The 10,059-nt window shown below is 42.9% G+C and overlaps 2 protein-coding genes across 2 annotated transcripts; both read right to left on the bottom strand.

Moving 5' to 3' along the window:
- Positions 1-1,429: 1,429 nt before the first annotated feature.
- On the bottom strand, positions 1,430-9,094 carry LOC144067872 (claudin-4-like). Its single transcript, XM_077591920.1, has 3 exons — positions 9,002-9,094; positions 8,748-8,924; positions 1,430-3,231 (listed from the first exon to the last, which is right to left on the bottom strand). The coding sequence occupies exons 2-3, from the start codon at positions 8,761-8,763 to the stop codon at positions 2,342-2,344; spliced, it is 906 nt and encodes a 301-aa protein (XP_077448046.1). The 5' UTR covers positions 8,764-8,924; positions 9,002-9,094; the 3' UTR covers positions 1,430-2,341.
- Positions 3,647-5,495, bottom strand: LOC144067873 (claudin-4-like). Its single transcript, XM_077591921.1, has 2 exons — positions 5,398-5,495; positions 3,647-5,280 (listed from the first exon to the last, which is right to left on the bottom strand). The coding sequence occupies exon 2, from the start codon at positions 5,081-5,083 to the stop codon at positions 4,409-4,411; it is 675 nt and encodes a 224-aa protein (XP_077448047.1). The 5' UTR covers positions 5,084-5,280; positions 5,398-5,495; the 3' UTR covers positions 3,647-4,408.
- Positions 9,095-10,059: the final 965 nt, after the last annotated feature.

A 10,059-nucleotide genomic window follows, 5' to 3' on the forward strand; every position in this document is an offset into this window, starting at 1 on the left:
CTTAAAGACCCAGCCACATCTCATCTTCAATGTCCTTGCTGATGGAAGGAGATTTTCCCTCAAAATCTCTCGATAGCTGGCCCCATTCATTCTTTCCTTTACACAGATCAGTCGTCCTGGTCCCTTTGCAGTAAACAGCCCCAAAGTATGATGATTCCACCGCCATGCTTCACAGTGGGTATGGTGTTCTTCGGATGCAATTCAGTATTTTTTCTCCTCCAAACACAAGAACCTGTGTTTCTACCAAAAAGTTCTATTTTGGTTTCATCTGACCATAACACATTTTCCCAGTCCTCTTCTAGATCATCCAAATGCTGTGTTACTGATAGTTGCCTTTGTTACTGTGGTCCCAGCTCTCTGTAGGTCATTCACTGGGTCCCCCCGTGTGGTTCTGGGAATTTTTCTCACCGTTCGTTATCATTTTCACGCCACAGGGTGAGATCTTGCATGGAGCCCCAGATCGAGGGAGATTATCAGTGATCTTGTATGTCTTCCATTTTCTAATAATTGCTCCCACAGTTGATTTCTTTACACCAAGCGTTTTACCTATTGCAGATTCAGTCTTCCCAGCCTGGTGCAGGTCTACAATTTTGTCTTTGGTGTCCTTTGACAGCTCTTTGGTCTTGGCCATAGTGGAGTTTGGAGTGTGAGAGACAGAGGTTGTGGACTGGTGTCTTTTATACCGATAATGAGTTAAAACAGATGATTAATACAGGTAACGAGTGGACACCTCATTAGATGAAGTTAGACCTCTTTGACAGCCAGAAATCTTGCTTGTTTGTAGGTGACCAAATACTTATTTTTCACTCAAATTTGGAAATAAATTCTTTAAAAACCAAACAATGTGATTTTTGTTTTATTTGCTTTATTTTTTTTAACATAGAATGAATTCAGCAATCGGCCCGGCCCGGTGGTGCGAGTGCTTAGCGCGTCGGTCTCACAGCTCTGGGGTCCTGGGTTCAAAGCCAGGGTTGGTCCACCTGTGTTGGGTTTACATGTTTGCCCCGGGCGGGTGTTGGTTTCCTCCGGGTACTCCGGTTTCCTCCCACATTCCAAAAACATGCATGATAGGCTGATTGGGCACTCTAAATTGCCCCTAGGTATGGGTGTGAGCGTGAATGGTTGTTTGTCTCCTTGTGCCCTGTGATTGGCTTGCCACCAATTCAGGGTATCCCCCACCTCTGACCTGAAGTCAGCTGGGATAGGCTCCAGCACCCTCCACGACCCTAATGAGGATGAAGCGGTTCAGAAAATGAGAGATCTTGTTGTGAATTCAACAAATCTATTAATAATTATGAATAATAATGATTAAGAAATGAAAATATATACCATAATTGCTGGTATTTCATTTTAAAAAGTCCCTGGTCATCATTTTCACACTTTATATAGACCACCAACTTTTATTGAAATATGATACAAGTCAAGCAAAAAAATGAATAACCACATTTAATCCAGCACTATTTCATTTGAAAAAAAAATATTTTAGTAATAACATTTTTAATCTCTCACATACAATTCGTGTACTGGCATTAACCTTAAAGACAACACAGCTATGAATCTCTAAAACTTGTGGTCTCACAATAAATTACACGACGTTAAGTCATTCATATTAGAATCATAATTAAGATACAATATATCACATAAATGTTCTAATGAAGTGCATGTTGACCCCACCCAGCCACAGTGAAACTGTCAGTGAGCAGCCTGCAGCCATCACACAACATCTTCAGTTTCAGTCGAGCTCTAAGCAAATATTTCACACGGACACACACATCCCCAAGTACACACACACGCACACAAGGAAGAAGCAAATGTAAAATGAGAGCAGGTGCCTCAGCTCGCTTGTTGAAATGCAGTTTCAGTGAAACACAACACCTACAAACACACACACACACAGACAGAATGAAGAGGAAAAAAGCCAAGCAGGAAGATTTGAACTTCATGTCGGAGTCTTTGTGAGAGAGCCTCACTGTGGTCTCACACGCACATACACAAATGTACACACAAGTATTTAAACGTTACGAAAAATAAATGAGAAAAAAAAACCACGCAGTCAACACTAAAATACACACTCGCTCATTAACACACACAGACGGCAAACAAAATGTGAAGCTGATAAAGTCAAATATTTTGGTGAAACGTGATTTTCTTTTTCTCGAAAACCCACATGTACGGTATATAAGATTAAATGAAATGCGTGCAACTCTATTCAGATTTGATACATATTGGATACAAATTGAAAGGGGAATTGTTTTTTTTTTGAATTGGTCTTATTTGTTCGGAAGGACCTATTGAGAATCGCTAAACTCTTCAAGTGGAAAACAACTAGAGGTCACACCTTTCACACGTAGTCCTTGCGGTCGTAGCCGGTGTTGTTACTGCGCGGCGCCGAGTAGGCCATCCTGGGGGCTTTGTAACGTTGCTCTTTAGGCGGGCAGCTGCTGCACAAGATGGCCCCCCCGATCAGCAGCAGAGCAGAGGCCGCCCAGCCAATGTAAAGTGAAGCGCCCAGCTCGCGGCGCTGCGGGTTGGTCAGGATGGGACTGTAGAAGTTGCGCACCACCACGTGGGCGGTCCAGCAGGCCGGAATGAGTACCAGCAAGCCAGCTAGGAGGAAGAGCACGCCGGACGCAATCATCACCCGGGCTTTGGCACCCTCTTCCTCGATGCAGTTGGTGCACTTGGCGCCCATCACCGACACCAGCGCTCCGAGGACACCCAGGATGATGGCCACAATCATCATGGCGCGCGCCGCCTGCAAGTCTTGAGGCAGCGCCAGCATGGAGTCATACAACTTGCACTGCATTTGGCCCGTGCTCTGCGTCACGCAGTTCATCCACAGGCCCTCCCAGATGGTCTGCGCCGTGATGATGTTGGCACCCACGAACGCCGTCACCTTCCACATGGGTAACGCGCACGTCACGATGGACATGATGAAGCCCAGCACGCCCAAGCATATGCCCCCCAGCTCCGTGCCCATCGACATGGCCGAGCCTCGACGACGTCCTCCTTTGTCCCGGGAAGAGGTGATGCGCTCTGGGAGCCCGGAAGACGGATGATGAGGGTCTGAAAGTTGACGTTGTGAGGCGGCGCCACAAAAACGACTGCAATTTATACAGTGGGCGACGCCCTTGTCTAGGCACCAAACAAAAAACACACACCTGCACCTGTGCGCATGGTGGGGGAGGGTTGCCCTGCGCGTGGTGGGGGTGGTTGAGAAGATGGATCCATCTAGAAAACAAACAGTTGAGAGGGAACTTGAAAGTGGAAAACAGAAATCAAAACAACAAATGAGGAGAAATCAACCCGACTGTTTAATTTAGTACGTATATTCGTTCTTTTTCGACAGAAAGATCTTTCAGTGTTCCGTTACGACAGTTTGTGTGCGCTCAGTCACTCAGTGGTCTTTTGTTGCATCAGTGTTGGGAAAACAGTCCCAAAGGGACAAACCGGAAAAACGACTCTCAGTGTAAATAGGAGCCCGGTCGCAATACACTACACTGCGATGGGTCGACTACAGTGCGACACCTTTCACTCACGCATAGGATGTGGCTTCGTCTTAATAAGACTCGCTGATTATTATCTGGTTTCTTGGCCAGGTGGAAAAGAAATATTGCATTTGAATATTTAAAGCCAGACATTCACATCACATAGAAACAAACAGCGTTTATTCAACTTGAAATACAAGCATCTGCTTACATGATTGACATTCTCAGTACAGTTTTACTACCGTAAATAAAATGTCAAATATTGTATAACAATAAAAAGGCTTTCACGGGAGTACTTTGTGACGTCAGCACAAAATAAATTAGAATCATTGGTTAAGATAAAAAAGAAAAAAATCCCCCAAAACAGAAAAACTTTATAAAAAGATATATAATGGCTGAACAATAAACTCAGTGGACATCAGTGAGGTCAGATTGATCATTGTTAATGACCTAACATTGTAAAGAAATATCATGAATGTCTCCATCTTAAATGCTAAAACAAGTCATAAAATATAGTTTATATCTTATACAAATACAAAGACTATTAGAATGTTGTAGAATGAGCAAAATCCAGGTCATTTTCCAAACAAGAAAAGAATGATTGTGAGACAGAAATCATAAAATATATTTTTTTAAATCATAATCTGACTCATTTTCTTGGTCCGAGTATAAACACACAGTGGTTTCCATGACAACACACCCCACAGATACTAGAAAAGTTCCTAATGTCCTTACCACTCAAATAAATATTCAAAGACCTCCAGACTGGTCCACAACATCACATTGGGTCCTTCATCTTGCTACTTCTGACAGGTTCTTTGTTCCTTTCTTTGTGCGAGCTATAAGAACAGCGGTTCCAAGTCGAAGGCAACACGGGGGTCCATCCAGACAAGAACCCGAGACGAGCAGTCTCCTGATGGTCACACGTAGTCCTTCCTATTATAGGAACTCTGAGCGACGGACCTGGCCGGGGCGGCCGAGTAGGCCACGCGGCTGACGGGGCGAATCCCGTATCTCCCGGCCGTCTCCTCGCGAGGGGGGCAGCTACAGCACAGGATGGCCCCCCCTACGAGCAGCAGCGCGGCAGCAGCCCAACCCAAATACAGCGCCGCGCCGATTTCCATCTTTTGCCCCAACTGGACGATGGGACTGTAGAACTCAACCACGATGGTGTTGGCCGCCCAGGAAACAGGCACCAGCTGAGTTAGCGCCGCCGTGATGAAGGCCACCCCGGACGTGATGGTCACCTTGGCTTTGACGCCCTCGTCTTCAATGCAGTTGGTGCACTTGGCACCTACCAAAGAGATGAGCAAGGCCAAAACCCCCAGAATGATGGAAACCACGGTGAGAGCACGAGCCGCCTGTAGGTCCTGCGGAAGTGCCAGCATGGAGTCGTAGACCTTGCACTGCATTTGGCCCGTGCTCTGGAAGACGCAGCTCATCCATAGACCTTCCCAGTAGACCTGCGCCGTCACGATGTTGGCACCGATAAAGGCCGAAACCCGCCACATGGGCAGCGCACAGCTCACTATGCTCAGGACCCAACCCAATAGCGCCACCGTCACGCCCAAAAGCTCCAAGCCAAAAGACGACATGGTGACTCTTGGCTTTGGTTCTTCGCTTCTCGGGAAGATCCTTGCCTGGTTGAACTCTTAACTTGTTCTCGTCCAAGTCAAGTTGGTCCTGGTCAGGTCGCTCCCCGTCACAATGGTCCTCGTCTTGTTTTTCCCAATCTCTACTCTGATGCAGATATCCAATCTCGATGTGCTTTTATTGCTCTGGTGTCCAACCCCTATTGAAGATGCTAACAGTGGACCAATGAGGCGACTGCAGTTCCGGTTTACCACCTGGGCGTGAGGCTTCTGCCGTTTTTCAAATAAAAAAACTGCTTTATGGTTGGACCTTTCACCTGGTAGCTGTGGGCATGTGCTTTTATTGGTGTGGCTAGGTAATGATCTTCCAATGTCCAGCTTGTGTGTCGATGGCTCACCGCACGGGAACACCACGCTTCCAAAGAGGCTGTAGGTCCAAAAAGAGTTGTCTCGTTTAAGGCAACAACTATTTTGAAGACTTGGAGCTTGACAAAAACTAAGATATGGGTTTACCAGATGACTCCAGACTCAAAATGTTATTCATTCACACAAAAACCAGTGAGGATATTATTAGATCGCATTACTCTCCATTAAAACTAAAAACTCCAAGTAAGCCACCCGATGATGTGGTTCTTTCGCCTGACTTTGGTGTGGGCAGTCTGGGTTAGATTCCCACTCCGTGGTGGTGTATTTGTGAGCATGAGTGGTTGTGTGTCTCTCTGTGTGCCCAACGGCTGAGTGGCAGCTTGGAACAGGGGTTTAACCTCGGACTTCCCTAAGACAAAATGACTTGAGAGTGGCATGGGATTTGAAAACAAAAGTGATTAGTCTCCTTCTGGTCACTTCAATTTAATGGTGTTTAATCTTATTCTTGTTCAGAAAGTCCACTTCCAATCCATTTTGGAGGTTGACTAAGGACTTACTTGAGATTCTCATGTGACTTGATTCCATTTCTGTCTGGAAATCAACATTTTATTGTCCACATGGCAGTTATTCTCCCCCGCCTTGTTTGGTATCTAACTTTTGTTGTGATGAGTGAGGACTCAAATGTTTGACATGAACAGACTAGTTAGTTAATAAGCAACCTGACTTGGGTCAATTTTACACACACATTTCTTCTTGCCAACATTCTTGCATTTCTATCAGAAATATAGGTCAATGGCAGCTCCCTTAACAAACATCTTTCTACGGCCAACATTTTCATAAACTCTTTCACACCACATGCAAAAGCTTGTTTTTAAATAAAAAAAAAATAAATAAATAAAATCAGACTTAGGCATCATCATTGACTAGACAAAAGCCCAATTGTCATCATACCCAACTGCGTATGACGAAATTGAAGAAGCTTTAAGGAAGCAAATGTCAAACAAAGACTTAGCGGAACTTCAACTCTTCCACGTTGGATTATTTCGAAAGAAGTACATGCAGCGAGCGTGACACACTTTGATTCAGTGTCAACGCAATGGTAGATTTGGGTCGAAGGGATGGGGAACAAGCGCCTCATCTCTCCAGCTCGCACTGGTTCAGCTCATATGCGATTAGATAAAAAGAGATAGGTGTTCAGCGTTATCTTCCCGTTTTGGACAGACCCACACCTTGAGAGTTGAGCAACAGCAGCACAATCATGAAACGTCATCAATACATGATAGAGAAGACTTTTATGGTATAATGTGAACAGTAGCGAAGGATTTAAGTACAATTCATTCTTTTTCTGTAGTGCTTATCCTCACAAGGGTCGTGGGGGGTGCTGGAGCCTATCCCAGCTGACTTTGGGCAGCAGGCATGGGACATCCTGAATTGGTGGCCAGTCAATTGCAGGGCACAAGGAGACGGACAGCCGTTCACGCTCACACTCATAGCTAGGGGCAATTTAGAGTGTTCAACCAGCCTACGCTGGAAGTTTTTGGGATGTGGGAGGAAACCGGAGTACCTGGAGAAAACCCACATAAACCCAGAGAAAACCCACGTAAGCTCAGAGAGAACATGCAAACTCCACACAGGAAGGTCCGGACGTGGGATCGATCGCAGAACTGTGAGGTAGACGCGCTAACCACTTGTCCATTAGAATTATTCAACGAAAAACTATAGTTTGTTGACATGGCAACAATATTGACGTGTGAAACGGGATCACTCCAAGCCCCTATGATTATTCCGCGAGTGTTTCAACAGTCAACATGTAGTTGCCAAGGGACTAAGGCTTTTTCCCCCAAAAAATTCAAAAATGTTCAGAAAACAGTTTTGGGCTAGAGACCGCTGAGAACCGTTCAGAACTGTTATCAGGACTCCTGGAGCAGCCCAAATATGCCCTAAAAGTGTACATTTAGGGCTAGTCAACTTTTGGCAAACACATTTTAAAAATACAAAAAAAACCATTTTGAGCCAATGTAAGGCAGAGGAACATTACAAACAGATATTGGGATTCTTGGCACAAAAAAATAAGCCCCAAAATTGTACTTTTGCGGGGAGTCGAAATTTGACAGTTTAAGGTTTTTCAAAATTAAAAAAATATGCTTAAACAATTCTTGGGCCAATGAAAACCTGAATAGCGATGGCCAAACCCCCCAAAAATGGCAGCCCCTGCAGCCTTATTTTCACCTCATGTAGCATAAAAGAATAGTTCATTTGCCAACTGGTGGCCTGGCATACTCTCTGCAATGCAGCTGCTTTCCTTATTTGTCTTTAGTGAGAATTTTTGACGAGAGAAACAGAGGACTTCCCAACAAAGAAAATAACAAGCTACTTTTTGGGGAAGGGTTAAGATAACAAGTTTCTATTGGGTAGCTTCATTGGTCTTGGCCGTCATCGAAACCTTTACTCAGCTCATAAATCCAACGCAAAACCAGAGCACAGATATGATCCATATATTTATCTTTAAAACTATGACGACACCCTACTGCCCTCTATTGAACTATTTCCATTCTTGTTTCCATGTCTATATTTGCGATTGTGAGAGTTTTTTTTTTTTTAAATTATTATTGTTAAACAGACAGCATACCTGTTCATTCAGAACCTGTATCAATGAAAAATAATTTTAAACAGAGCAATCTGGTTTATTTAAGAATAATATAAAGTCTTAAATTGTCAATTCACCATCATTAATATATTTTCTTTGTATAGAATTTTTTTTTAAAAACCAAACTGTATTTTCAATCTTCTTTTTAGGCTGATTTGAAATATGTAAAATGGAAATAAATAATGAAAACAGGATGCTTAAAAGTTTCTTTTAACATGACAATAAGTAAAAAAGACTTGAACTTGAACTGAAGTCTTGTTTTTTTACTTGATAAACAAAAGTTACTGCTCGTTCTATCCTGAAATTAAACTGCAAACGTGTTTTGAATAAAACCTTTCTCCACCTTTTTCATCACATCATGAAAACTATCCATCTACCAAAAAAATATGAAGCACCATCACCATTGAAAAAGAAAAATCAAACACACTTCCTAAAATCTATGATTTAATGTTCCAATTTCTCCCGTTGGAATACAATAAATATGCCACTTAAATAGAGTAAAAAATAAATTAATTCCAATGATCTGGAATTGCAGTGGCTTCAAGAACTGTTTATGTTGATTAAGTACAGTATAACTCTTTTGTATAGAAAGATGACATGCATGGGAAAACTTTTCTTAGGAAAACATTCATGTATAAACATCTTTTAATTGACCTGTGCGTTCCTTCATTCTGTGGCCGGAGCAGCATTTCTGGTAGAATGAACAGTGGTTCTTGGGGAGCCATGCATGGTATTATAATGGATACAATGCTTGATATCATCTGCAAGTTGGGCAAATTGGTAATAACTACCAGTCGGTTTCAGTGCCTGCAGAATACTTCTGCAATCAATCTGCAACAGGAGAAAACAGTCAGTTAAAACTATCCAAAAGTAAAAAAGACAATTGAGGCATCAGTGGTTCTCCTTACTTTTTTCCGATGGATGTACACCGATAAATGTTGCACAATCCAATTGGTATCTGTGTCGTTGCCCAAGACCTCACAGACTTTGCAAAAAAACTCCTGAAAATAATCAATCAATAAGGTTAAAAAAAAAAAAAAACGGAGTCCAACCAAAAATATTTACATCCTTACCCCACATCTTCCGACGCCATTTGCCAGATGTCTTACATTTTCAACATACACCTGTGGTGGTGGGGGTTAGGAATTGTTCAATGATGCACCATCATAATTGTTTTTAGAGTTATGCAAGATTAAAACTAGGAGAGGCCTACCGTGGGTAATAAAATGCTGGTATTCACCAACTTGTCAAAAAGGGGTCGGAGGACACGCTCAGCTGGGTGGATTGTCGCGGGTGCCGCAGGATGGCCCCAAGCCACCGTGGAGGACATCAGCAGGAGTGTTGTCACCATCAGCATCATCATTTTCACTTGCGTGTTTGAATTGACGAACCGCTTCAATTGGCATTTATTATCGTATTCTGAAACCTCAATTGTGAGCACGAGACTTATATTCATCTTATCCCACGCCCCCCCCCAAAAAACTGACGCATTTTCACTGCAATGCACAGGAAATAAGATTTGTTTGATTGTGCTTCCAAAAAAAGGAGATATTTCTTTGAATCGAGTTTCACGTCAGCAAGGGTGATTAGAAAACGATAGCTGAGCATATTTTTTGCTCTTTTCAAAATTGAGTGGCACTCAAATTGTAATAGGAATAACATTAATATCAAGTCATCATATAGATGTAACATTTGGAACTCAAGGCTTCTTGTTCATGAAATGTGACCACTAGATTGGAGTTTTCTGAGGTCAAGTTAAAAAAAAATCTAACTAAAGAATTGACCATAGGATAATAAAATCTGGAACATTTCCAGTGATTGCACTTTGTAGGATAGAGCAATTATTAATTTAAGATCTATAGTCAACTGAATAACAATCAAATAGGTTTAGCTTTTTATGAGATGGTTTTGAGTTGCCCTGCGATCGGCTGGCCACCGATTCAGGCGTAACCGGACGATTCGCCGA

Source organism: Stigmatopora argus, chromosome 22 (genome assembly GCF_051989625.1).
Source record: "Stigmatopora argus isolate UIUO_Sarg chromosome 22, RoL_Sarg_1.0, whole genome shotgun sequence".
Lineage (NCBI taxonomy): Eukaryota > Metazoa > Chordata > Actinopteri > Syngnathiformes > Syngnathidae > Stigmatopora > Stigmatopora argus.

Coding starts and splice junctions, on each gene's coding strand:
- LOC144067873 (XM_077591921.1), bottom strand. CDS start 5,083: ATGTCGTCTTTTGGCTTGGAGCTTTTGGGCGTGACGGTGGCGCTATTG.